At 52.7% G+C, this 27,931-nt stretch overlaps 2 protein-coding genes across 12 annotated transcripts in view; both read left to right on the top strand.

Moving 5' to 3' along the window:
• SEPTIN3 (septin 3) overlaps positions 1-23,288 on the top strand; it is a 31,550-nt gene extending 8,262 nt beyond the window's left edge. For 3 of the 10 annotated variants that reach the window (XM_084955163.1, XM_084955164.1, XM_021091438.2), the window contains 10 exons: positions 4,886-5,077; positions 9,375-9,503; positions 9,901-9,982; positions 11,913-12,050; positions 13,610-13,727; positions 14,588-14,683; positions 17,802-17,901; positions 19,315-19,366; positions 19,656-19,749; positions 21,947-23,288. In XM_084955163.1, the coding sequence (XP_084811289.1) occupies positions 4,886-5,077; positions 9,375-9,503; positions 9,901-9,982; positions 11,913-12,050; positions 13,610-13,727; positions 14,588-14,683; positions 17,802-17,901; positions 19,315-19,366; positions 19,656-19,749; positions 21,947-22,012 (1,067 nt within the window). In that variant the 3' untranslated portion in view covers positions 22,013-23,288. Of the gene's footprint in view, positions 1-226; positions 489-3,027; positions 3,170-4,858; positions 5,078-9,374; positions 9,504-9,900; positions 9,983-11,912; positions 12,051-13,609; positions 13,728-14,587; positions 14,684-17,801; positions 17,902-19,314; positions 19,367-19,655; positions 19,750-21,181 lie in introns of those variants that run through there. The other 7 variants (XM_001928669.8, XM_084955169.1, XM_084955166.1 and 4 more) reach the window with 7 other exon arrangements.
• A 3,504-nt stretch (positions 23,289-26,792) lies between these two features.
• WBP2NL (WBP2 N-terminal like) overlaps positions 26,793-27,931 on the top strand; it is a 39,923-nt gene continuing 38,784 nt past the window's right edge. Inside the window, exon 1 of one of the 2 annotated variants that reach the window (XM_084955157.1) lies at positions 26,793-26,950. In XM_084955157.1, coding sequence (XP_084811283.1) covers positions 26,889-26,950 — 62 coding nt within the window. In that variant the 5' untranslated portion in view covers positions 26,793-26,888. The remainder of the gene's footprint in view (positions 26,951-27,931) is intronic. The other variant, XM_084955158.1, reaches the window with a different exon arrangement.

The raw sequence follows: 27,931 nt of genomic DNA, 5'->3' as shown, positions 1-27,931 counted from the left end.
AGGGAGGGACCGGGACTGGGATGCGGGCACATTCCTAGGCCCGGCATCTCGAGCCTGCAGGCGCAGCGTCCCTGCGCGCCTCCCCGGCGACCTGCAGCCGGCGCTGGCTGCCTGCTCTCGCTTGCGGGCGGGCGGGGAGCCGGTGCGGGCGCCGACGCCGTGGGAGGGGGAGGGGCCCTCGGTGGGGCGGGCGCGCGGGTCACGTGGTGCGGGTGGCAGCGGCGGCGGCGGCATCCGTGCGCGCGGGCAGGGGCAGCGCTGCGCGGAGCCAGCAGAGTCCAAGTCCCAGGCGGGCGCGGCGGCGCGGGGCGCAGGGGCGGCGCGGCCGGGCCGCGGGCTGGGCGGGTGGGCGGAGAGCGCGGAGGGGCGAGGCCCGGCTGCAGGGGCTGCTCGGCCCAGGAGGAGCCCGCGCCCCGCTCAGCCTTGCAGCCCCGCGCCCTGAGCATCTTCACGGAGGAACCGAGACAAAGGAGGATTCATGTCCAAAGGTAGGGCGGCCGGCTGGGCCACCGGCGCCCGCCGGGAGGAGGCTGCGGCCCCCTAAAGCCTGGCTGGAGATGCCACTAGGGGGAGGGTTGATGCACCGAGGAGCCCACGCGCGGTGACATATGCAGGGACACACGCACGCACGGTGGCACACACTCCGAGATATATGTGCCCTGAGAAATGCACACACGGAAATGCGGGGAGATACAGAGACCCGTGAACACACAGGCGGGCACCTAGATGCGCACAGAAAGCTCCACGCTGGAGCACACCAAGACTCGCACGCCACGCACAGGTACCAGGGCCACCTACCGCCAGATTAGAGACCTGTGCGCTGACACATAGACCCCTTCCCCCACACACAGGCGCCCGCTGCGACTGGCACCAGCTGGTGGTCTCCAAGGGAACTCGTTGGCCTCCAGAGGACTGGGATGGAGGCAGGGGGTATCCCAGGGCCCTTTGCTCCTGTGAGTGGGAAAGTACTGAGATAGCTTTTGTGATTCCTTCCTTTTCTGAGAGCCGGGGCAGAAGCTCAGGTGGACTGGAATTGCTTATGCGGGTGGGGGCGGGGTCTTGAAGGCTGCCAGGGGCGGGGGGCTGGGGAAGAGCTCCAGCTCCGGAAAGAAGAACCTCCCCACCCCCTGAACACCCACTAAGCCAGGGAGGCAGGTGCTATTCTGAAAAGGTCCCCTCCCCACTGCTGCCACCTTCCCAACAGAGGGGTGGGGTCCCTGGGCCAGACAAAGACAAAGCCTTTCTTTTGCCTGTAAAAGCACTGGGGTTCTTGCTTGGCACCAGGATGGTGAGGTGCTGTTTCTGTGGGGACTCAGCCAGAGCTGAATCAAATGGACAAATGTCTCTCCCTGGAGCACTGAAGGGGCAGGTGGCTCCTGGCAGGGGGTGCTGCAGACAGATCCCCTCCTCTCCGGGAGCCCTGGGAGAGCAGGGAGCTTAGGAGGAACCCCAAGAACTATCTAGGCAGCTTGGCCTATCTGATGTATATCCTGAGCTCTTCCCCATCCTGGGGAGCCCCCCTCCAATCCCTGTTATAGGGGAAGGAGAAGGTGTCAAAACAGAGTCTGCCCCCTTGACTGTGGCTCACCCACAAGCTATTTGCTGTTTGGAGGTCAGCTGCCTTGCTGAGGGAGCAGCATCAGATGAGAAAGGTGATGGCTCTGAAGTAGCATCTGCCTGCAGGGAGGCTCGTATTCATTCATTCATTCATTCATTGCCGAGTGGCTTCTTACACTAGGTACATTGGGGCACAGAAATCATTAAGACATGGCTCCTGCCCTGAGGAAGGATGGGAACTGGCCTGTGTTCAGTGACAGGTAATTTGTGTTTTTGTATAAGCTTCATAGTAGCTCAGCAAAGTAGGCACTGGCTCTGTTTTCCTGAGGAGAACACTGTGGCTCCCAGAGGTCACCCCTCCAGGAGTCAAGTGTGGTCCAGCTGCCCACCCGGAGCTGGCACGGCGGGACTGGGGAGCTGTAGGGGAAGAGGATGGAGCCTCAGAATTCAACTCCTGAACAGCATTTGTCCTGTGCCCTGGAGGTCTCTATTGTCCTTGTCAGGCACCCTCACCAAACAGGGGCCCCTTGGGGGCCAGGGCCTTGTCTGGGGTCCAAAAGCGTCCTTGGTCTTTAGTCTAGGGTTTGGCTGGGGTAGGCTCCCATTTGACAGCATGTGGAATGGCCTGGATGGGATGGAGGGAATGAATGAATGAACGGGTGCGATGTGTCCTAAGGTGCTTAAGGGCCCAGGTAGCACAGAGGAGAGGCATCCACATCAGATGGGAAAGCAGAGGCTTTCCTGAGGGGTGGCACTCGGCTGAATGGTGAAAGAGGAGGACAAGTAAGCCAGGGGCTGGAGCGGGCCAAGGCTCTTCTGGCAAAGGCTGTGACACAGTGACCCACCACAAGTTTGCAGTACAGCTGGCCAATGGGTGGTGGCGGTTAGCATGTGACTGGCGTGTCCTTGCCATGAGATTGGGAGGGGCAGCTTGTTAGCAGGAGCTCTGTGCAGTGTGCACATAGGTGCCAATAGGTGCTTGCTGGACGCGAACAGGCCCTAGAAGTTGCCTGGGAGTTTGGTAGGCCAGCCCCTTCCTGCATCCAAGCTCTGTCTTTGGGGCATGGTCTTGGAGGATGCTGCGGTTGACAGGCCAGGCTGAGCAGGCCACTTTCTAAATGTGTTCACAAAAACTCTCATAACTAAATGCAAGACTCACTTTCCAGGTCCGCAAAATGATGTCAGCCCCCGTTTTCCTGGCCCCTTACACACACACACGCACACGCACACGCACACACACACCCCTACCCTGCAGTACAGGTTGTGGACACCAAATGGGCTGGTTGTGGGCATGAATAGGGCCGCCGTGGGAGCAGCTGGGCCGGGAAAGTGGGGCACTGGCCCCCAGCGCAGGTGTGCTGAGTTGGGCCCAGGAGCCACGTGCAGGGCGGAGGCGCAGGCCAGGCTGCTGAGAGTCAGCTGCTGCAAGGCTGAGCCAATCTTGCTGCCTTCTGGAGCCGCCCGGCTGGCAACAGCTTCCCAGGAAGCAGGAGGGAAGGACGCCAGCCCCAGGGAGGTCCAGAGACTTTGTGAGATTTGGCCGTGCCCGGGAGTGACGAGAGAAGAGCAGTTTCCAGTTGAGAGAGTCTGGCCAGGACCCGCGAAGGAGCAGGTGGTGGGGGCCCAGGAACAGACTCCTGGCTGGGTTCGGGGGTGGGGGGAGGTCCTCCTGTCCCCCTCCCGCTTTTCCATCTGCTGCTCCACCCGTCCTCCCTGGATGCCTGGGACCCTGCGGGGCGGTAACCACGAACCATAGGATTCTAGAATGGCGAGGCTGGAAGGGGGCCTCCAGAGAGCGTGGTGTCCTGACACTCTGCTGTGTAATTAGCCTTTAACAAGTGCTTTCGCACGCCCTGCTTCATGCCCCCTCCTGACACACCGTGAACTTGAAAGGGCGCCCGGAGCCTCACCTCCGGACCAGTGAGGCACTGTGTGGGTGCTTCTAGCCCTCACATCTCGTGTGCAGGGCTCCCCGCAGCCTTAGTCAGGGCCCTGACCAGTTTACAGAGGAGGAAGCAGACTTGGGGGTGGGGGTGGGGCGGTGGTTCCCCCAAGCCCGCCCAGCTGGCACATAGCAGAGCCAGGCTCCTTACCATGCACACTTGTTGTGCGGGGAGGGCATGGAGTTGCCCTGTCCTGAAACCCAGCCTGGCGGACAGTGGGCTGGTGAGGAAACGCATGGATTTCTCTCGTATGTGCAGATACTCGTGATCTGCCCGACACAGAGGGACGTTGCGCTCTCTCCACGGGGGCAGGGCTGTGATCTTAGCCTCCCTTTTCTTCTGCTACCCACCATGGCAAGAACACACTATGTCATGGCATCTAAGCCAGCCCGTGAGTCCGCCTGCTCCGGTCTCATCTCCAGCGGTCAAAGGGGAGACTGATGGAGTTCCCACTGTGGTGCAACGGGATTGGTGGTGGCGGCGGCTCTGCAGTGCCAGCCTGGCACAGTGGGTGAAAGGATCCCCGGCTGCCACAGCCGCGGTGCAGGTCACACCCGTGCCCTGGATCTGGTTCCCAGCCCCGGGATCTCCATATGCTGCCAAAAAGGAAAGGAGGGGAGACTTATTACTCTTCAGATTGAAAGCTAAGGCTCAGAGGGTGTCTGGGGCTCCTCAGGGCACATCACCCCTACTTTGCAGCAGTGCTCATGGAAGAGATGGGGTCCCGAGGCTGGGAGGACAGGGTGAGGTGTACTCTGCAGAGACGGGGTAGCCCCCCGTGCTTCTAAAAGACAAAGCAACAGTCAGTCAGTGGATATCAGGTCCAGAATCCTAGAAGGTCTTTGCCCTTTATCTGAGGGAGGCTGGACTCAGGTTGGAATAACCACTGTCATCTCTTAGATCAGTGGCTCTCAGCTGAGGCTGTGACCCACCCCCTCTGCCCCCCGGAGACATTTGGCACTAGCTGAAGATATTTTTGGTCATTAAACTGGGGGGCTACCACTAGCATCTAGTAGAGGCCAAGGGTGTCACGAAACATTCCACAGAGCACAGGACAGCCCCCTCCAACAATCATCCAGCCGAAAATGTCCACAGACCCAAGGTGGAGAAACCCCCGGCTGTGGCGCGTTGGAGCAGCACGGTCCATCTGGAGGGTCTGGGTACTGGTCCAGACGGTGCCCCTGACTTGCCCTGTGTTCCTAGGCGGGCCCTTTCTCCTCTAGGCCTCAGTCCCCTCATCTGTGAGATGAGAGACGGGTACTGGGTGCCCTCTGAGGTCCCTTCCAGGCCCCAAGTTTGTATGATGTTGGGTCCAGAAGGGAATCGTGTGGCTTTGTGTGCCCTCTGCTTTCCTGCAGCCCACCCTTCCCTGCTTGGCTTTGCAGGGCTCCCGGAGGCCAGGACGGACACAGCCATGTCAGAGCTGGTGCCGGAGCCCAGGCCGAAGCCGGCCGTGCCCATGAAGCCCGTGAGCATCAACTCCAGCCTGCTGGGCTACATTGGCATCGACACCATCATCGAGCAGATGCGTAAGAAGACCATGAAGACCGGCTTCGACTTCAACATCATGGTCGTCGGTAGGGTGGCCGCGGGGTCCCCGAGGTCCCGGTGGCCGTCCTGCTCCTTCCTCTAGGACGGCCTCAGCCCGGCTTCCCTAGAATGAGCGCTTCCTCGGAGGAATGCGCTCCCTGGGCTGATCACACAGGCCTGACCCCTTTCTCCGCCCAAGGCTGGCCGGGACCGGGCAGGGCTGTGGGTGGATGTTGTGGCCGCTCTCAGTGTGTGGCCTGGGGCATCATTAGAGCTGGGGCAGGACCAGAGGAAGGGTGGTCTTCTTTCGGCTCTTGGGTAGACCTTTTAAGTTGAGAGAGAATTTCCGGACATTGGACACGAAGGTAGGGTCGCTGGGTCACAGAATATGAGAGCGAGGAGGGACCTTTGCTGACCTCGTGAGGTATCCTCTCGGTGGCTGACACTGGGCTCAGGGGTCATCCTTCTTTCCTCCTCCTTTATCCCTCCATCCTCAAGTCCTGCTGATTTACCCGTAAATCTCTCTCAAGTCGGTCCCTGTGTCTCTACCTCCACCGCTACATCCCTGGGCCAGAGGGGTTCTCTGACCTGGATCACTGCGGCCACTCGACGCAGAGCTGCTCAGAGATAAGGAGCTAGGCCAGAATGGAAATCATCTAGAAAGTCGGGCTCTAAAAAACATCAGCTAACGAAACTGTGCTGTCTGACCTGAGTTGGTTTACTTTCTGGTGGGAACTTCTTTTTTTTTTTTGCCTTTTCTAGGGCCGATCCCGCAGCATATGGAGGTTCCCAGGTTAGGGGTAGAATCGGAGCTATAGTCACCGGCCTACGCCAGAGCCACAACAACGCAGGATCCAAGCCGCATCAGCAACCTATACCACAGCTCACGGTAACGCCGGATCCTTAACCCACTGAGCAAGGCCATGGATCGAACCCGCAACCTCATGGTTCCTAGTCGGATTCGCTAACCACTGAGCCACAGTGGGAACTCCTGGTAGGAACTTCTTATCTCAAGACCCAGTGGCTTATGGTTCATGGACCCTGGCATCTGGGCCACAGGCCACACTTTGAGTGGCCCTGACCCTCCTGGTTCTCTGTCTCCTTTGTCCTTCAATCCAGGGTCCACCTGTCACTGAATAATTTTTCCAAACTGCATAACTCAAGTCCCCCATTCGACTTAAAATCTTTCAATAAGTTTAAGGATTTAAATTCCTAGTCCGGGAGTTCCCGTTGTGGCGCAGTGGTTAACGAATCCGACTAGGAACCATGAGGTTGCGGGTTCGATCCCTGCCCTTGCTCAGTGGGTTAACGATCCGGCGTTGCCGTGAGCTGTGGTGTAGGTTGCAGACACGGCTCGGATCCCGCCTTGCTGTGGCTCTGGCGTAGGCCGGTGGCTACAGCTCCGATTGGACCCCTAGCCTGGGAACCTCCATATGCCGCGGGAGCGGCCCAAGAAATAGCAACAATAACAACAACAACAACAAAAAGACAAAAAAGACAAAAAAAAAAAAAAAAAAAAAAAAAAAAAAAAAATTCCTAGTCCGGCCTGATGTAGCCTCGCCACTCACCTCTTACCACTTCCCATGTAACATTCTACTCCTCACTTATAAGGAACAGTTCTAGACTTGTGGTTGCCAAGGGGGAGGTGGAGGGAGTGGGATGCACGGGAAGTTTGGGGTTAGGAGATGCAACCTATTCCATTTGGAATGGATAAGCAATGAAGTCCTGCTGTGCAGCACAGGGAACTCTAGCCAATCACTTGTCATAGAACATGATGGAAGGTAACACGAGAAGAAGAATGTATACATGTGTATGTTTGACTAGGTCACTTTGCTGGACAGCAGAAATTGACAGAACATTGGAAATTGACAATAATAAAAAAATTTTTTTAAAAAGAAAAAATGGGAGTTCCCATTGTGGCTCAGCAGAAACAAATCTGACTGGCATCCATGAGGACGCAGGTTTGATCCCTGGCCTTGCTCATTGAGTTAAGGATCTGGCATTGCCATGAGCTATGGTGTAGGTCGCAGATGCAGCTCAGATCCCACGTTGCTGTGGCTGTGGCGTAGGCTGGCAGCTGCAGCTCTGATTCAACCCCTAGCCTGGGAACCTCCATATGCTGTGGGTACGGCCTTAAAAAGACCAAAAAAAAAAAAAAAAAAAAGAAGAAGAAGAAAGAAAAAATGAAGTTGGGAGGGGGAAAAAAAAATAAGGCAGAGTTCTCCTGGACTTGCCATGTTCTTTCCTGCCTCTTAGCCTTCGCTTATGTTGTTCCCTCCCTCTAGAACTCCCTTCCAGCTTCTTATGGGTCATTTGAAGTCATTCTTAGATTTAAGCTTAGTAGCTCCTTCTTCCTAGAAGTTCTTGGTCCCAGAGAGACTGGATTAAATTCCCTGTGGTACACTGTTGTAATACCTTGTGGGTACCACTTTCACAGTGATTGTCACAACATATTGTCATCATCTGTTTATGTGTTGGTCTCCTTCACACCAAATGCCTCCTTAAGGTAAGGAGGATGTCTTGTTCCACACTCTACATTCAGTTCTAGCACAGCAGCTGACACGCAAGAAAACTTAGTGAGGGAGTTCCTGCTGTGACTCTGCAGGTTAAGACCCGCCTAGTATCCATAAGGATGAGGGTTCAATCCCTGGCCTCACTCAGTGGGTTGAGGATCTGGTGTTGCTGTGGCTGAGAGGTAGGCTGGCAGTTGCAGCTCTGATTCGACCCCCCTATCCTGGAAACCTCTGTATGCCACAAGTGTGGCCCTTAAAAGCAAAAAAAAAAAAAAAAAAAAAAGAATACATAGTGAGGAGTTCCCTGGTGGCCTAGTGTTTAAGGATTCAGCATTGTCACTGCTGTGGCTTGGGCCTGATCCTGGCCTGGGATCTTCTGCATGCCACAGGTGCAGCCAAAAAAAAGAAAAAAAAAATTAATGAACAGTGACCTTAGAAAATCCCAGATCTAGAATGGCAGGTACCAGACATGTGAACCATTTCTGTCCCCAGCAGGGCCCACCGCAGACATCACTGGTCAGTCACAGCACACACTCAGTGCTGAGCCCAGATGGAGTGTTTGAAACATTAGACAGGTGGCGACTGCCAGTTGATCAGGTGGATTGAGAAATGTAGCTTATTCGCCATCCCTGGTCTCATCCAGTTCCCTCCCTCCTACAGGTAAAGAGAAACTAACCCCAGAAGGGCAAGCATGTCCAGTCCAAGACCTTCAGGGGAAAAGCACAGTCGAGTCTAGAACCCTAGGCTCTAGTTCTCAGCCTGACCCCTGTCCTGATATACAGCAGGAATGCTCTAGACCAGTGCTTCTCAGGCTTTACTGTCCGTATGAATCATCTGAAGTCCTGTTAAAATGCAGATTCTGATTCATAGGGTTGGGGTGGGGCTGAGGAGCCCATGCAGCATCCGGGCAGTACTGGCACCGCTCATTAGTTGCAAGGCCTGCCGGCGTGATTCTTATGCATGTTAGTTTGGGAAGCATTGTTCACACCAGTGGTTTTCAAATACCTTTTTTTTTTTTTTTTTTTTTTTAACTCTCAGAGCGCACCTGTGACATATGGAAGTTCCCAGGCTAGGGGTCAAATTGGAGCTTTGGGCCTATGCCATAGCCACAGCAATGGGGGATTTGAGCTGTGTCTGCGACCTATACCACAGCTCACAGCCACGCCAGATCCTTAACCCACTGAGCGAAGCCAGGGATCGAACACATATCCTCATGGATACTAGTCGGGTTTGTTTCCAGTTAAGCCACACCGGGAACTCCCTCAAATACCTTTTAATTATGGAACTCTTCCTTTTAAAGAAATCTGCACAACTGAAGTGTCAGTATGCACAGTAATTCTGTCTTTACTTTTCGTATTATTAAAGACTACAAAACTTAGGCCAAAAACAAAAGCAAAACAAAAAACAAAACCGAGGAGTTCTCTTGTGGCACAGTGGGTTAAGAATCCAGTGTTGCCACTGCAGTGGCTTGGGTTGCTGCCATGGCACATGTTCGATCCCTGGCCTGGGCATTTCTACATGCTGCAGGTGCAGCAAAAGCAAACAAACAAAACCACTACATGAGACAAACGCAGAGGTTGTCCCTTTTCCAATGGCCCTGGGCTTCCAGAAGGAGAAAACATGGAATCCAGCCGTCGATTCTGCAGGTCCTTCCGCAGCGAGCGGGAAACCCTCCCCATCCCTGCCCAGCCTCATCTTTCCCCAGTGAGTGGTCAGACAAGGGTTTGGGGTCACAGCTCTAGAATTCCGTCAGCTCAGGGGAGGTAGACGAGGCCTGGGGGTGGACGCGGGGGTCTCCCTGCCTTCTCACCCTCCTCCTGTCCTGCTGCAGGTCAGAGTGGACTGGGCAAGTCGACACTGGTCAACACCCTCTTCAAATCCCAAGTGAGCCGCAAGGCCTCCAGCTGGAACCGGGAGGAGAAGATCCCCAAGACGGTGGAGATCAAAGCTATTGGGCATGGTGAGGGCCAGGCTGGGGCCCCAGCAGGCGCCGTTCAGAGGGGCCTCTGCCAGAAAAGGGGAAAGGCTGGGGCTGCTTGGGCGTGAGCACGTGGAAGGCACCCACGGGACAGAATAGAATTAAACCTAAACCCTAAGGAGCCAGTTCTTCAGACTCTTGAGTCCAGAAAAGGGAACTGGAGAAGAACAACATGGGAGTTGAGCTGGATGGTGAAGCCTGGGCGGATGTGGACGGAAGGAGTGAGGAGGGCCTTCTGGGTGGGGACCCCGAACTTTCCCAATAATTCGTCCTGCAGAAGGAAGGAGCCCGGGTCTCCCTGGCGGATAGGCAGCTGGTGGGGCTCCTGGCGTCAGCTGGAGGAGTGACCTCCCCGGTGCTTTTTCTGTCCACTCCCCAGTAATAGAAGAAGGCGGCGTGAAGATGAAACTGACTGTCATCGACACCCCGGGCTTCGGAGACCAGATCAACAATGAAAACTGGTACGTTCTGCCTGTGAGAGTTCCACCCTAAAGAGCGGGGCAGACACTGTGGGCCGGCCAGGTTCACACACACTGAGAACCATCTGCGCCCTCCGTGCTGAGGGGTTAAGCGGGAAGACTTGCTGAAAGCTGGGAGCGGGGGGTGGTAAGGAGGCAAGGGGAGAGGCCCAGAGGGGGGCCCCGGCGTGGGGAGGGAGAGGGGGCCGTGCAGAGGGGATGTCAGCCAAGGGGTTGCCTGGAGATGCGGTGGATCTCACCCCCACGAGGAGAGACAGTAAGGCGAGCTGGGGTGCGAATCCAGGCTGACCTGAGGGCCGTGGCAGAGAGTGGGGCCTGTGAGCCAGATGTCACAGCCCTGGACAAAGAGAGGGTGGGTGCAAAACAGGAGGAAGGGGCGTTTTCATGACGGGAGAGCCTCTGGGAATCCACAGAGCAAAGCCTCAGGAGCATCAGCCGAGACGAGGCGGCATGCACGGGCCAGGCGTAGATGAAAGTGTTGACCATGGAAAAGCCCTGTGTCGGAGCTGGGAGCTGGGTTTTATTCCCTGTCTTGCTGTGGCCTCCGAGACTCGCTTTTCAGATAGCTCTGAGCAACTGCTGTCGGGGGCCAGGCCAGCCTGTGTGTGATTTCTGGCCAGAGGACACGTGCAGTCACACACACACACACACACACACACACACACACACACACACACACACACACACACACACACACAGGAAAAGACTACTGCTAGTCAAAAGGAATAGATAACTCAGGGAGTTCCTGTCGCGGCTCAGTGGTTAACCAATCCAACTAGGAACCGTGAGGTTGCGGGTTCAATCCCTGGCCTTGCTCGGTGGGTTAAGGATCTGGTGTTGCCGTGAGCTGTGGTGTAGGTCGCAGACCCGGCTTGGATCCCGAGTTGCTGTGGCTCTGGCGTAAGCCAGTGGCTACGGCTCTGATTCGACCCCTAACCTGGGAACCTCCATATGCCGCAGGAGCGGCCCAAGAAAATGGCAAAAAAAAAAAAAAAAAAGAAAAAAAAGGAATAGATAGATCAGTTAATGGTTTTCATGCTTTTCTAAGGAGGGGGAGATGCAAGAATTTGGGTCCATAAATGTTTTTCTGAACCATAACTGTCTGAGGGCCTGTTTTCCTAAAGCACAGAGAGCCTTATCCTGTCCTTTGTCCTGAATTCCTTTCCGGGGCATCGTAGGCCACCTGCAGTGGCCAACGACTTCATCCTTGTAGAACGGGATGGCAAGTGACATCCCCCACTTGATGGAAGGTTCCAGGCAGACGCTTGCTCCCAGACAGGGCTGGAGACAGCCGTGCCTCTGTGAGGGCACTGGGCTCTGCCACAGACAGATAGGGCTGCTGAACAGCACAACTGGGAATTGGCTGTATTGATCGTGGGAAAGTGGCTGGTTGCTCTCGTCTCTGGTTCGACACATGCTCCTTGACAGAGAAGGGCTGTTATTACCACAGTCAGGAGAACAATGAATTATGGCCACGAGCGAGTACTTTCTCTGCGCCATGGCTCTGTTAAATCCTACACCTCTGTTTGTGCTCATTCTCACATGAACCTTATCAGGCACCTCTGGGTCCTCTCTTTATGAGAAAATAAGCTTCAGAGAAGGGCAGACACTTCCCCAGAGCTTCCCGGCTAATAAGTGATGGATACGGGCCAAGTGTGGGTTGCCCTTGGGAGTCGGATGGGGTTCTGCAGGTTCCTGTGGCCCAGGCAGGGGGCTCGGTCCCCGGGGGAGTTCCGCCCTTGCGAACAGGTAAAGCCCTCCACGGGAGAAGGGTCAGCAGTCCCCTAGACCCACCAGGCGAGGCCGGAAGTAAGGGGACTGCTGCCCGACCCTGCCTACGGTGAGCTCCCGGGTCTTATCCTTCTGGACCGTCCTTCTGCTTTCTCCCCCACCCCCCGCCCCCCGCCCCCAGCTGGGAGCCCATTGAGAAATACATCAACGAGCAGTATGAGAAGTTCCTGAAGGAGGAGGTGAACATCGCCAGGAAGAAACGCATCCCTGACACTCGTGTCCACTGCTGCCTCTACTTCATCTCCCCGACTGGACACTCGTATGTACCCGTCCTCTCCCCCCATCCCCGGGCCTGGCTCTGGTTTGCATCCTCTGTGTCCAGCCTGGAGGGGACAGCCAATACGTGGACTCGGCTGGGGAGGGCCAGATGGGCCCCGGTAGAGTCATGGCCCGGTGATCCCCCAGACTTTCTCACCGGGAGAGAGGCGCTGACCAGCATCAGCCCCCATGCTGTTCTTTGATGTTCCAGCATCACAGCATGGCTGGGCCAGCAGAGAGAGGTTGCGGGGGGGTGAGCAGGAGGCTCCTCATTTGTACAGTAGATGCCTGCTCTGCACACGCCTAGGGTTGGGGGCAGCCAGAAGGGTGAAATGGGGAGGGGCAGGGTTACAGGACTGGGGCTGGTGTTTCAGGCAGGCGTGGGACGTGGCTGTAGGCATTTGGAGGGGGGGCAGCGCAGCCTAAGGCGCCAGGTGTCTGGAGAGGAAGGCAGGCAGCAGGCAGAGCATGCTGGGAACTCAGGTTGGGCGTATCAGGCAGGGCTGTGTGATAGGAAGGGCCGGCAGAGGGTGAAGAGAGCTAAATGGGCAAGCAGGCAGCCTTCCTGTTGAGGCGGTCTCGTGACTTATCCCGAGGCCTGGCTGCTAGACCAGGGTTCAGTTCTTGAGAAGATGGTGCAAGAAAGGCAGGCCCCAAGTTTTGGAGGAACCAGGCACTTAGCAGGTTTTCAACAATGCGGCTCAGGAACTCAACAAAAAGATAGCTTTATCCCTCTCTCGAACCTGGACCCAAGGTCAGAGCAGGCCAGCAGGCAGCCTGACTTGATGAGTCCACTGCACTATGAACCAGAGCCAGACTGGGGCCTCAAAATCCAGTGGAAGCTGGGCCCTCAGATGGCGGAGCGCCCAGGCCCCCAGCTGGACCCCTATAGGATTACCCGGGGGCTGGGAGGAGGCCTGTCAAAATGTGCTGCCCCATTGGCTGAAAAAGACGCACACATGCGGAGATCCTGTCATGGCTTAGCAGTAACGAACCCGGCTAGTATCCATGAGGATTCGGGTTTGATCCCCGGCCTTGCTTCGTGGGTTAGGAATCTGGTGTTGCCGTGAGCTGTGGTGTAGGTTGCAGAGGCAGCTTGGATCTGGCGTTGCCGTGCAGCTGTAGCTCTGTTTCAACCCCTAGCCTGGGAACTTCTATATGCTGCACCTGCAGCCCTTAAAAAAAAGAGGCACGCATGTAACCCTGACACAGGGACGTATGGGCAGGGATGACCGTCCACAGCTATTCCCAGGAGAAAGAAATCCCAGGTCAGAAAAGACGTTAAAAAAACAAAAACGTTGTGAAGGAGCCGTTTGCATGGGGCGAAAGGAAAGCCAGGGTGTACACGTCGGCTGAGGAAGAGAAAGGGGGCTGCCGGACCACGTGCGGTGGGTGGTGAGTTGCGGTTGTTCTGCAGCTCTGAGGTGGTGGGTAGACCTCCGAGAGGAAAGGGAGCAGCCTCTCGGCCTCCCAGCCCAAGGGGACCCCTGGCGGGGCGGCGGTGGCTGAACAGGGGGGAGGGCAAGGTGGCTCTGACAGTCCGCCTTCTCTGGGCCCCAGCTTGCGACCTCTCGATCTGGAGTTCATGAAACACCTCAGCAAAGTCGTGAACATCATTCCTGTCATCGCTAAGGCTGACACCATGACCCTGGAGGAGAAGTCTGAATTCAAGCAAAGGGTGAGAAGGCCCCTCGCTTTCCCGTCCCCACCCCAGCCTCCCCCTCCTCTGGTTCAAGCCCTCTCGTCTCCCTTATCACAGCCACCCTCTCACCCTGCTTCCCACCCAGCTCCTTCTTAAAGAGGCTGGACTGCTGGTGTCTGGCGACCAATGGGGAAGAGACGTCAGTGCAGCTCCAGCCTTCTTCCCACCCTCCAAACTTATCGGCAGAGACCGCTGAATACAGAAATCACCAAGCACAAGAGAGACCACTGCTCCCAGTCATGTTGCTGGAAGGACTAGAGTCATTAGTCAGCTGCCCACTAGTCCTTATTCTTACCTTCCATAAGCTCGATCCTGGGCTGTACACACAGGGGACAGGGCTGGGGAGATGCAGAAGTGTAAAGACTGCCTTTAAGAAACTTACAATCAAGTAGGTTACTGAAAAGGTACCGGATAGCTTCCTGGAGGAGGTGTCTTAAGCTGAGCTTTGAAAGAGGACAAACAGAGGCTTGGGGTCGGGGGACGCATCTCTCCTCCGCAAGCAAGCACATAGCACATATGGCATGAGCACTGCCCTGTGGAATCTGTTCTCAGCTGTACTGCTTGTCTAAATCTCACGCACCCCAAGATGCACAAGCTATACCTCGAGACTCTTCCTCATCCCAGGCTGGGGTGAGCTGTAGCAATTGTATGACTGGGGCTCCTGTTTATTCAGGATTCTCCTGCTGGAGAATTCAGACATGGCTGGATCATCAGAGGCTGCATTCATGCCTCTGATGTCAGCCCACACACACTTGCACATCCATGCACACAAACACATGGCTCTCGCTCCCATCATTCTGACACTTGGCTACCTGGCTTCTCCTCTCTGCCTCTAGGTCCGAAAGGAGCTTGAAGTAAATGGCATTGAATTCTACCCCCAGAAGGAATTTGATGAGGATTTGGAGGACAAGACAGAAAATGACAAAATACGGGTAGGTGCCTGGGACTCAGTTTATCACACAGATGCCCACCTTGGTCCCCATGGTATGCATATCACGTACCATTTCTCTCTTTCCACCTGCTTTTCCCTTTTCATGCTCCCTGACCCTTGCCTGACCCAAACCAGAAGTAAAATGGGGGAAGCTGAGGAGTTGGGGGCCTGGCCAGGACTGTGAACCCTGCACCCAGAAAGCCAATGGTCTGTCCATCCCCAGACCTCTCATCCCCCCACCGGGCTGAGTAAAACCAGGGTTTGGGGTGAGGGAAGAGCACAGGGAGGAGAAGCTTTAGGCTGGGATCCAAGGTGTCTATGCTCTATCAGAGCTCTGCCTCAGTTTCCTCTTCTATACAATTCAGAGATCAGACTCAAGGAGTGGTTTATAGATTTTTTTCCCTAGAAAAACTCTTTTTTTGTGTGTGTCTTTTTTTTAGAGCTGCACCTGTGGCACATGGAAATTCCTGGCTAGGGGTCGAATCAGAGCTATAGCCACTGGCCTATGCCACAGCCATAGCAACATGGAATCTGAGCCATGTCTGCAACCTACACCACAGCTCATGGCAACGCCCGATCCTTTAACCCACTGAGTGAGGCCAGGGATTGAACCTGCGTCCTCATGGATACCAGTTGGATTCATTACCACTGAGCCACAACAGGAACTTCCCTAGAAAAACTCTTTAGAAAATTAAATGTCAGGCGGAACTCCAATATATAAAACATAAAGCTGCTTTGGCTAAGTGACACAGGCACAGAGCTTTACCTTCTCAGGAGCCCCTGCGCTATCTTCTGGGGATCTTTTTTTTTTTTTTTTTTGTCTTTTTTGTTGTTGTGTTGTTGTTGTTGTTGCTATTTCTTGGGCCGCTCCCGAGGCATATGGAGGTTCCCAGGCTAGGGGTTGAATCGGAGCTGTAGCCACCAGCCTACGCCAGAGCCACAGCAACGCGGGATCCGAGCCGCGTCTGCAACCTACACCGCAGCTCACGGCAACGCCGGATCGTTAACCCACTGAGCAAGGGCAGGGACCGAACCCGAAACCTCATGGTTCCTAGTCGGATTCGCTAACCACTGCGCCACGACGGGAACTCCTATCTTCTGGGGATCTTAAGGCTTCACAGAAGCGGGCTTAGAAACCATGGGCCTGTTTGATTTCCTTTTTTTTTTTTTCCATTTCTTGGGCTGCTCCCGCAGCATATGGAGGTTCCCAGGCTAGGGGTTCAGTTGGAGCTGCAGCCGCTGGCCTATGCCAGAGCCACAGCAACATGGGATCCAAGCCGAGTCTGTAACCTACACCACAGCTCACGGCAACGCCAGATCCTTAACCCACTGAGCAAGGGCAGGGATCAAACCCGCAACCTCATGGTTCCTAGTCGGATTCATTAACCACCGAGCCACAACGGGAACTCTGTGATTTCTAAGGTCCCTCTTAATTCTAAACTTCTGCTATTCTGTGATTCTGCATCAGATTCCTGGGTTCTAGTCCGAGTTTTCCTATGAAACACTGTAACCTGGGACAGATCACTTGCTTTCATCTTGAGTCTCCTTCTCCATCCAGTGTGGTACGCTAGTAGGATCCGCTTACGTGATGTAGTTGAGACAGATGGTTGGTCAGTTAATTGAAAAAGTCAATGGAAGTGAAGGAATCATTTTAAAAAATGAAGCGTACAAATCCTAAATGTTTTAAAATAAATGTTTCTACTAAATGGTTAAGTTAAAGTATCATAAAACACATCACATTCATTAAACATTCTTTTCATGTAAAGACAAGACCTCTTCTTTGACCCACTCTTTTTTTTTTTTTTTTTTTTTTTTTTTTTTTTGTCTTTTTGCCTTTTCTAGGGCTGCTCCTGCGGCATATGGAGGTTCCCAGGCTAGGGGTCAAATTGGAGCTGTAGCCACTGGCCTACACCACAGCCACAGCAATGCAGGATTCAAGCTGCGTCTGTGACCTACACCACAGCTCACGGAAACACCGGATCCTTAACCCACTGAGTGAGGCTAGGGATTGAACCTGCAACCTCATGGTTTCTAGTCGGATTCGTTAACCACTAAGCCATGATGGGAACTCCAAGGTAGATCCACTCTTAATACAAAATACACTCGCCTTTATCAAGTCTTTCTGAGATATTCAACTTAACTTTCAGAGAAACGGGGTTGCCACACTCACGTGACCTTAGGCTATATGGTAATTAATTGCAATATCAAGTCCACCCCAGGCACATAGATTTGGGAACAGACATCTGGTGGAGCAGAGAAGCCTGTGCATGTCAGAAAGTGGCCCTCAAGCTCTGGGAGGTCAGCGGTTGTGGGCCTCTGCCAGTGTGGGAAGCAAGGTGAAGCTTCAGTTACTTTGGCTGTCAGTTGGGTGGGTGTCATTCCTAGTAGCTCACAGAGTTGTCCCACATCCAACCAAACCTGTTAACGTGCTGCCAAGAGTATGAAGCATTCTCCAGTTGTAGGAAAGTGGCTTACTGAGGTTTACCAGCTAAACAGGGGTGCAGCAGGGGTTGGATCCAGGATTTTGGACTCCCAGTCTAGTGCTTTTTTTTTTTTTTTTTTTAAATGGCTACACCGTGGCATATGGAAGTTCCTGGGCTAGGAATCTGAGCTGCAGCTGTGACCTAAGCCACAGATGTGACTAGATCCTTTAACCCACTGTGCTGGGCCAGGGATCAAACTCCTACCTGAGCTGCTGCAGTTGGGTTCTTAACCCACTGTGCCACAGCGGGAACTCCTAGTGCTCTTTTTAAGAGACAAGGGCCTTGCCCTTGCCATCAGTGGGATCACTGAATGAGCTTCAGAAACATGCAGTTCAGGGGTTCCTGCTGCTGCACAACAGGATCAGTGGTGTCTTGGAAGCACTAGGATGCCAATTCAATCCCTGGCCCGGTGCAGTGGGTTAAGGATCCTGCGTTGCTGCAGCTGCCGCTTGGGTCACAGTGGCAGCTCAGATCTGATCCCTGGCCCGGAAACTCCCTACGCCATGCAGAGCGGCCAAAAAAGGAAAAAAAAAAAAAAAGTACGGTTCAGAGCTAGAGGAGCAGGACCATATGCCACCCTGCCCTCGGAGGCCCAGATGGTAGGAGGTTGACATGCACCTGTGTCTGGTTTGTCAGCAGGAGAGCATGCCTTTCGCTGTGGTGGGAAGCGACAAGGAATACCAAGTGAATGGCAAGCGGGTCCTCGGCCGAAAAACTCCCTGGGGGATCATTGAAGGTAATTCAGTGCATCTTCTTGAAGAACTGGCTGCTGGTCAATTATGCTTATCTATTAAGCCTCGATGGGGCGAGGCACGGTCCTGGGATGTAAGATATAAAATGAATGCCAGCCAGCCAGTGCCGTAAGGGGCTCAGTAATTGAGAAGACGAGACTCACAGGCTAGAAGCAATAAAGGATGGATTTAGCACCTGACTGGGAGGCACTAAACTCACAGGTCACAGGAGTTCAGAACATGGAGAGATGAATAAGGGCGAGAAAAATCAGAGAAAGGTTTGCATGCGAAAGGGGCCGTCATCTGACAAACTGCCGGAGGGTTGTTCGGGTGCTGCCATTTTTGTCTTTTTAGGAATGGATGTGACCTTGAGAAGGTCACAGTGATTCCAAAAGTTCTCAGAATCACTTCAGTGACTAAATTCATTATGATAACCCTCTGAGGGGAGCAGGGCAGGCGTGACTGTTCTCAGAACATCAGCGCTGAGGTGCTGGTGTCTCAAGACAGGTTGAGTGTCCTGCCCAAGATCACATGACTTGTTAGTGGTGAAACTTGGACTTGAGAGCGGTTATATATATTTCAATGTCTAATATGCAATATCGATTGAGATTTTCATAAGTATTCCCCAAATATCTTTGATGGGGTTTTTTTGGATCCCTGATCAGCTCAAGATCACGTATTACATTTGTATATTATACCTTTTTATCTTTAGTCCCTTTTGATTTTTCAAAAATGGGGGTTGATTGACAATGTTCTTTCAGTTTCTGTCGAGCAGATATTTTGATTCCCAAACCAAATTCATCCTATTGTATCATGTCGACTCTCATTTTTCTCATGACCCTGTGTCCGGATTTTTTTAAAAAATAGCATTTCCTCATCATCGACCTTGAATGGAATTTATGAGGACTTCTGGCCTGCCTATTAGAATTGTGGGACTAGAGGGTTCATGGCTTAATCTTCTTCTGCTCCCACCATCCTTAGCAAGTGGTTTGCAAATAGTAGGCTCAATCTACGTTGAGTATGACCTTTTTAAGGTGGCTCCATGATTTTCTATGTGCATTGCTGTCTTTCAATCAGAGTATAAGCTCTTTAAGGATAGGAATTGTGTCCTAGGCCTTGGGGTAAGTTTCTGAGGCTCCCTGTGTATTAGTTTCCCTAAGGAACCAGTTTTCTAGAACTCTAGTGTTATAGAAAACTCTAAAATGGGAAACATAATAGTCCCTATTAGCTATTATTCCACAGAGTCCAGAACAGGATTGCGCCATCGTAGCTGCTTCATGACTAGTTCACTGAATAAAATCCAGTGCACTATTCAGATGAGCACACCTCTGGAGGGGGGACAGTGCCTCCTGAGCAGAAATTCACCTGCCGGTATTGCTGCCCGAGTGAAATGACCACCTGTTTGGTTTCATTCACAGTGGAAAACCTCAACCACTGTGAGTTTGCCCTGCTTCGAGACTTTGTCATCAGGTAAGATGTACCCCTCCCGTCAGGTGGTAAGTTTAATTATTTGAGGTCTGGAGGCCATCTGTCCAGACCCACTTCCTCAGTCTCCAGGTCTCTCTGCCAGCCTCCTGTCCCTGTCCCGGCTCCCCTCCTGAAGGCAAAAGGGCTGAAGAGGTACCCTTGGTTCTCTGCAGTGGGTCCCAGCCATTGGGTCTAGGCTGTGGGCATGATGCATTGACCTCAGACCTGGGTCCCCTCTTCCTCCTCCTGCCTCTGATCACATCCCCATCTCTTCTCGCCCTGTGTCCCTCAGGACCCACCTCCAGGACCTCAAGGAAGTGACACACAACATCCACTATGAGACCTACAGGGCCAAGCGGCTCAATGACAATGGCGGCCTCCCTCCGGTGAGCGTGGACACAGAGGAAAGCCACGACAGTAACCCATGACGACCCTTTCTCTGTATCATCACACATACTCACCTCTCCACACACACACACACACACACACACACACACACACACACACACACACATATCCCCAAACCACCACCAACCACCTTCTTCCTTTCTGCTCTGTCCCACAGGCCTGTCTGATATTTGTGGAGCATCTTGTCTACAGTGTGCACGTGCACGCGTGTGTGTGTGTGTGTGTGTGTGTACATGTGAGAGAATGCGCGTGTGTGTGTGTGCGTGCGCGTGCGTGCGTGCATGCGCGTGTCTGTGCAGGGCTGAGGTATTTTCACTGCCCTCCCTGCAAAGTCCCTTGTAAGTTTGGCTCCTCCATGGCTGTCCATTATCTGTCTCCTTTCCTTGTGTCCCAGAACACAGCCGAGTGCCTCACTCACAAGGTCTGGGGGAGGTTTCATTTAAAAATGATGGGAGCAGGTGAGCCACAGGTAACTCTTTCTTATCTCTGAACCCACCTGCAAACACAGTGACTTGCCAGATTCTCCAAGGACAGTCTGTGGAGCTAGGCCCCGGGCGGGGGCGGGGAGTCGAGCACTTCACCCTCCCTGGAAGCCCAGGGTGGTCTGGGATAAGGCTAGAACTTTCTGGGAAAAGAAAGGTCAGGGGGGAGCAGAGAAGCTGGGCTCCCCTAGAAAGAATTAGTGCCTAGAAGTGGAGAGGAGAGCGCCACACTTCTGTCCGTGTCACTGTCTGAAAGCTACCACCTGTCACCATCGCAGGCTGCTGTTTTCCGTGCTCCCCCGCCTTGTCCCTACGTTCTCTCTCCTCCCCCTTTTCCCTCCTTCCTTCATCCTGCTCCCTCTGACTTCTTTCACTTCTATTTAGCCTAACCCACATCAGCTTCGTTTCTGTGTTTAGGACTGATGCCTGGTCTACTTCCAGAAATGACTTTAGGCCACTTAAAATCACAGCTAAAATCACGGGACAGTACAAACGGAGATTACAAGAGGAATGGGATCTATAGAGAGGCATGGGAAAGAAAGCTGCTGCAGTGAGCCCTGAAACTGGCCCAGGGCTTGTGGGTGGCCCAGCCAAGGAGGAGACACAGCAAGTTATGCAGGTCCCAGGGTCTGGTTAAAGACGCACATGTGCGGGTCAAGTGAGGCCGCCTCTTTTTAGGCATTAAGTTCTAGAAGAACTGAGTCTAAAGAAGTATCAAGACCAATAATACACTGTATTTGTCTTGGTAGTTTGGCTTCAAAGACAGTTTTAAACCACACCTCCCTTCTATTAGGATTCTTCCTTCTTAAAACGGGCTTCTCTCTTTCTCCCTTCTTCTTGTATATGCTTGACCCCTCTTCTACTTTCCCTTTCTCTCTGGAGTTGAAGCCAATTGCATTTTTGTCTGTCTTCCTTTGCTTTTCTCCAGCTCCCCCTCCTGACGCCCGGAGACATTCCCAGTGATACCCACAGTCATACATGGAGCCTTTTCTTGCCTTTCCTGTCCGCCCTCTATTTATTAATGCATATATTTCCCCTGTCCTTTTAGAGACAACTTAGTCTTTCTCCTTTGGTCTGTTAGGTGGCTGACATTTGGGGCTGGGGTAACAATGTAGCCTTAGGCAAGGGGAAACAAGTGATACAGTTTACCATAACTTCTTACAACGTCCTGTTCCATCTCCTCGTCCAACCCTAGGTGTTTTACCGGTCCTCTGCAAATTCCAGCATTTATAGTCCCTTATCACTCAGGTGCTAGGAAAACACATAGACTTAAGGAAGGCCAAGAAGATTCAGTGGACCAGGAGAGAAAGAGGTGGGGGATCAGATTGCCAGTGGCTCGCAATTTATGGTCGCACTTTCCTGAAAGCTCCTTACCCATCCCACCCACATCTTGCATCGCCCCCAAAGTCACTCCAGGGTAGGCACCTGTCAGGACAGAACAGCAGCAGGGTTAGAGCCCAGAGGTTGACTGCTGCATTTCAACAGAAGAGGGATCCCGGCTTATATGGAGATGGAGGCCTAGGGGGGAAGGTCTAGGGGTGGGGGTGGGGGCGTCGGAGAGGCTGAGTAGGAGAATGTTGCTTGGCACCCCTCAACCATATCTCAGCCTCCCTGGAGAAGCCGTTCTGTGTGTCTGCTGCCAGCTGCTGGTCTCCACACCCTCAACCGTTCTCAACCCCTCCTCCCCCCGCAGGGAGAAGGCCTCCTGGGCACTGTCCTTCCACCTGTACCAGCCATCCCCTGCCCCACTGCTGAATGAAGGCCATTCCAAGCGCCGCTCCTCCCTCCATTCCTCTCAGCGTATTGCTGCAGGGCCACGCCCCTTTTAGTGCTGTGCGGGCCCCGCCCACCACCACGGCCCCTCCCAGCCCTCTGCAGGTGGGAGGGGCCAGCTGCCTCTTTAGGACAGTTGCTTCCTCCATTGATCCGAACCACCCTCCCCTCCCAGTGGAATGGAGCTCTAGAGAGCGCGAGCACTGCCCTCCTCCATCGTCTGTGTCAGCCGGCCCTAGCCCATCTCTAGGGCAAAAGAACTCGCCAAGAGCTTCTTCTGCCCTTGCAGACCCATACCAGCTACTTGTAACCAACCATCTTCAAGGGAAATGGCCTTGCTCCCTGTCCATTCATCTGCATGAGCTACTCTTGGCTCCCTTAGAGGGTCAAGAAAGCAACTTTTCTGCTTGTCAGATTTGTTGACGTCAGCTGTGTGAGCCCCAGTGTGGGACTAGGGTGTCTCCTTCATTGCTTAAATCTTATTTATAAAGATAGGTCATTAGAGATGTGGGGGAGCAAGGGCTAGGATTCCCCCCCCCCCCATTTTTTAAATCACTCCTTGTGGCTGGTCCCAGAGTACAGTCGCACACCCTCCCTACCCCATGACAATGCAGCCACTTGGGAAGAGTGGTTTTCCTAAAGAGACATTTCTGGAGTTGACTTCCTTATCCTAAAACTTTAAATAAGAACTAAACACACACCAAAAAAACCCTCCAGAAACTCATAAGATGTGAACTCTAGGAAGAAAAAAAGCACCCTTCTGACCACTTAGCAATAAGAGGGATCCATTCCCACCTCCCCTGACTACTCCTACCACCCTGTCCCCACCCCGTCAATGTGAGTAACAAACTACCCTGGCTACAGTCAGTCACTGTAGGCTAGTGGACAATCCCTAGTGGAGGGTAGAGCCCCCTCATCAGGTGCATGAATGTTTGCGAGTGTCGGCTGCCACTGCCCCACACATTACGTCTTTATGGAACATCCCCTGCCCACCACCCCAGTATTTCTACTTGGACACACCTAACTCAAAGGTTGGTGACTTGTGGGCCATTCATCTACAACCAAGCCCTGATGGAACAAGAGACCCAAGCCTAGGGGATGCAAGAACGACCCACTTCTTAAATGTTACCAGTCCCAGCCAACATTTTGGTGACATTATGGTTAATTTTCCCAACTGAAAATAAGCCAACACTCAAACTGGTTGTGTAAATGTTGCTAGACTTTATGTGTTGTACAACTAAACATTGCTCTTTGAACAGTAACTTCTGGCCTGTGTCTTATTTGTGCTCTTCAGTCCATGGCCAAATTATATGTGACCCATGTGTGGAGGGTGAGACAAGGACCATCCTGGTAAGAAGCAGACACAGAAATTAAGAGATGGAAACATTTTGTGAGGTCAGCTCATCGTCAGTTGACATGAAGTTGGGCCCTAGTCATTATTTCCTGGAGTTTTGTCTTAAAATTTTGATGATGATGTACGCTCATGTCAACATTGACCTCGAGGGATGCTGTGCTCTTCATAGCCTGTTTCCGCCAATGGAAACAATGTTTATTTCATTTTCATTTAATTAATTTCCTTTTTTCCTGATGGCATAAAAACCAAGTCTATGAAAGGAGTGGACCTATCTTCCCTGAAGACCTGTCTATTATGTAATGGAGACTTTTTTTTTTTTTTTTTTGTCTTTTTAGGGCTGCACTCATGGCATGTGGAAGTTCCCAGGCTAGGGGTCAAATCAGAGCTATAGCTTCTGGCCTATGCCATAGCCACAGCAATGCTGATCCTTAATCCACTGAGCAAGGCCAGGGATTGAACTCACATCCTCTTGGATACTAGTCAGGTTCATTACCACTGAGCCACAATAGGAACTCCTGTAGTGAGCTAAGAATTTAAACTCAAAGCATTAGCTTGTCTCTTGTCTTTTTCTAATGAACCAGTCCTTCCTCTTTTGAGGTTCACACTCTCTTTTATAGCCAGCAAATAACAGAACTCTTGCCCGTATGTTATTTCTCTGAATTGGAAAGTGACAAACATATGAAACTGTGTTTGGGGCCACAATGTTTTGTAGGGTGAGTACAAGGTATAGATGAATGGAGGGGAGGTCAAGACTGGAGGAAGACAAGTCAGTAGGCTCTTGGGGTCATTCAAATAAAATGATAGTGGGCTGGAACTAGAGTGACAAGGCCATACCAAGATGGAAAGAGGTGAGATTTGCGTGACAGAACAGTTTGGCTAACATAAAATATCACAGCTGAAAGAAAGCTAAGAGTTCTCAGTTCTTCCTTCAGATAGATATGGAAACAAGTCTAAAAGCATAATCCTTTTGCCAAGGTTGCACACTTAGTTACCAGTGTAGGACAAGGCCTAGACCTCAATGCTTCTCCCACTGCTCATGTAGCCTTCTGCTTTATTTTTATTTTATTGTTATTTTTGTCTGAACCCATGGCATGTGGAATTTCTCAGGCCAGAAATCAAACCTGTGCCATAGCAGTGATGATGCTGGATCCTTAACCACTAGGCCACCAGGGAACTCCTCATAGTGCCGTATTTTAAAATATATGTGTGGATACACACACACACACATATTTCTGGTATTTCTGGAGTTCCTGCTGTGGTGCAGTGGGTTAAGAATCAGACTGGAGCCACTCAAGTTGCTGCCTGGTGCAGTGGCTTAAAGGATCTGGCATTGCTGCAGAAGTGGCTCAGATTCAGTCCCTGGCCTGGGAATTTCCATGTGCCTCAGATGCATCCATCAAAAAAAAAATATATATATATATATATGTGTGTGTATATACATACACACACACACATATATATATGAGATCAGAATACATCTTACAACTAATGAAATGTCAGTTTATTTGGCAACTTTTTTTTTCTTAGAGGTACATTTTTGTTTTTGTCTTTTTTTTTTTTTTTTTTTTTTTTTGCTTTTTAGGACTGACCTGTGCAGCATATGGAGGTTCCCAGGCTAGGGGTCGAACCCAAGCTGTGGCTGCTGGGCTACACCACAGCCACAGCAACGCAGGATCCCCAACCCACTCAGCAAAGCCAGGGATAGAATCTGCATCCTCAAGGATACTAGTAAGATTCATTTCCACTGCATCACAACAGGAACTCCCTTAACGGTACATTTTTAAATGGTACATTTTGGCATTCCTGCTGTGACTCCACAGTAATGAACCCCACTAGGATCCATGAGCATTTGGGTTTGATCCCTGGCCCAGATCAATGGGTTAAGGATCTGGTGTTGCAGTGAGCTGTGGTGTAGGCCGGCAGCTACAGCTTTGGGTTCGACCCCCAGCTTGGGAACTTCCACATGCCACAAGTTTGGCCTTGAAAAAAAAATAAATACAATGGTGCATTTTATAACTGACATCTTAAATTTGAAGAAATACAGTAGTCCAGATGTTAACATCCGTGGGAAGCCCTCTAGTACTATTTGTGAAGTTTAGAGGAAATAAGAATACATAAGTATTGTAGTTGTAAAGTAATTCCAGTGTAATATATCCTGCTTGATCCTCACACTTACCCTATGGAGAAGGCAGGGCAGGTAGGCTGGTAATGACACAGAGACAAAAGGCTCTCTCCATCTTGAAGCTAGACCAGACTCATGCAGGGTCGAAATTCCCTTCTGATTTCCTGACTCAGCTCATGCGCCCTTTCCTGGATGCTATCTCACAAGAAATCAGCTCTGATTCTACGCATTCTCTGATGGAGAAAAGTTCTGCTCACCTTAGGAGAGGTGAGGATTCATTCTGGACCCTTTCTCCAAAGGACAATAGCTTCCTGACCCGGGCCAGTGAGGTCGCAGGAAAATCCTACTCTTAACTTTTTTTTTTTTTTTTGTCTTTTGCAGGGCTGCACCCGCAGCACATGGAGGTTCCCAGGCTAGGAGTCGAATCAGAGCTGTAGCTGCCTGCGTACGCCACAGCCACAGCAACCAGAGGTCCCAGCCGCGTCTGCGACCTACACCGACGCTCATGGCAACGCCAGATCCTTAACCCACTGAGCAAGGCCAGGGATCGACCCGCAACCTCATGGTTCCTAGTCGGATTGGTTAACCACTGAGCCATGACGCGAACTCCCCTACTCTTTATTTTTTTCTTCTCAATTTTTCACTCCTCAATAGCTACAACAACCCTAAAATTCTCTAGAATCTTCTCTTTACAAATGCAGAAAAACTTTTTTTTTTTTTTGTCTTTTTGCCTTTTCTAGGGCCACTCTCGCTGGCACATGGAGGTTCCCAGGCTAGGGGTCCAATCGGAGCTGTAGCCACTGGCCTATACCAGAGACACATCAACGCAGGATCTGAGCACGCGTCTGCAACCTACACCACAGCTCACAGCAACGCCAGATCCTTAACCCACTGAGTAAGACCAGGGAGTGAACCCACAACCTCATGGTCTCCTAGTCAGATTCGTTAACCACTGCGCCATGACGGGAACCCCCACGAACTCCCCTACTCTTAACTTTGATTCCTGACAGGACCAATTCAAGTCCACGCCCATGGGCAGTGGGGCAGCCAGGCAGGACCACCACGCAGGGACCAAGACCGCGGGTAGCTGCAGAAGAAGCCAATCCCTTAACTATCACCCCTCTGCGCACAGGGGGCGGAGTCAATTCCCTGGACCCGCCCCTTTCCCCCCTCAGTATGGTCTCAATCCTGCCTTCTTCCGGTCCTCGGACCACCGCCCCTCACGTGACCAGCCGCCCCCACGTGACCAGCTGCCTCATCCACCCCCCCCCCCGCCCCGTCCCTGCGCCACAATCTCCTCCCTTCCCTTCAGAGCCCCGCCCAACAGCTTGGCGCAGGCCCCGCCCCTTCCCATCCGAGGGGCGGCAGGAGGGGGCCTGGGGCAGGATGGCAGTGAACCAGAGCCACACCGAGAACCGCCGCGGGGCTGTCATCCCTTTTGGTGAAAGGTGCCTGGTGGGGAAGCCTCGTTGCTGTTAGAGGAGGGAGGAGACGCAAAGGGAACAGCTCGCAGCGAATCACAGGCTTTCCCGCCTTTTCCGGGCGTGGCTCGCTTAGCTCCGCCCCGACGTTAGGGATCGCGCGCTCTCGCGGGAGTTGGAGACGTCGCGGTGGTGGAGGCGGGCGCAAGCGCAGGGAGCGAGGTGCCTGCAACCTCAGGAGAGAAGTGGTAAATTCCCTGATGCGAGTGGGGTGTCGCACCGCCCTTCTGGGTGGCGTGTGGCTGCCGTTGGGAGCGTGCCGCCTTTGTACAGTGATAGGAACAAGGTCCCAGGCTTTTAGGATTTAGAAGAGGCGTAAATTTCGATATTTTTGGAAAGATTCCGGGACTGTCAAAGGGCCTCTCCTCGCCCTCAGAGCTTGGAAAAGCCCTCTTTCTTCTTTACCCCAACCGAGGAGATATAAAGATGGGGACCAAAGAAAATGCGTCAAGGAGGCATGACGCCCTCTTGCCTCGAGGAGCCTTGTGGTTTGCAGCTGTGGCTTTGCGTGGTGCCTGCGGTGCCCTCCGCTCTGCCTTCTCTGTCAGGCTCAGCCCAGAGCTGCCCATTTTCACCACTCTCCTCTCAATGTCTTCCACGCCAGTTTTTCCAGTCTTGCTCCATCTCCCCAGCAATTCTTTTTTTTTTTTTTTAAGGGCCAAACCTGCGGCATATGGAAGTTCCCAGGCTAGGAGTCAAATTAAAGTTAGTTGCACCTGCGGGCCTACACCACAGCAACGCCAGATCCAAGCCGCGTCTGCGACCTACACCGAAGCTCACAGCAACGCGGGATCCTTAACTCACTGAACAAGGCCAGGGATTGAACTCTCATCCTCAAGGACAGTAGTCAGTTTCGTTTCTGCTAGTCAGTTTCTTCTGTGTCACAGCAGGAACTCCCTCCCCAGCAGTTCTTAAATAGGCTCCTTTGCTCTCGCCTGGTAGCAAGAC

This window comes from Sus scrofa, chromosome 5 (assembly GCF_054392235.1).
Source record: "Sus scrofa isolate SSC_HxYL_T2T_F1_AM1 chromosome 5, Sscrofa_HxYL_maternal_Yorkshire_Landrace_v2.0, whole genome shotgun sequence".
Lineage (NCBI taxonomy): Eukaryota > Metazoa > Chordata > Mammalia > Artiodactyla > Suidae > Sus > Sus scrofa.
Note: the sequence above shows the minus strand (reverse complement) of the source record. Positions and strands in the feature narration are given on the sequence as shown.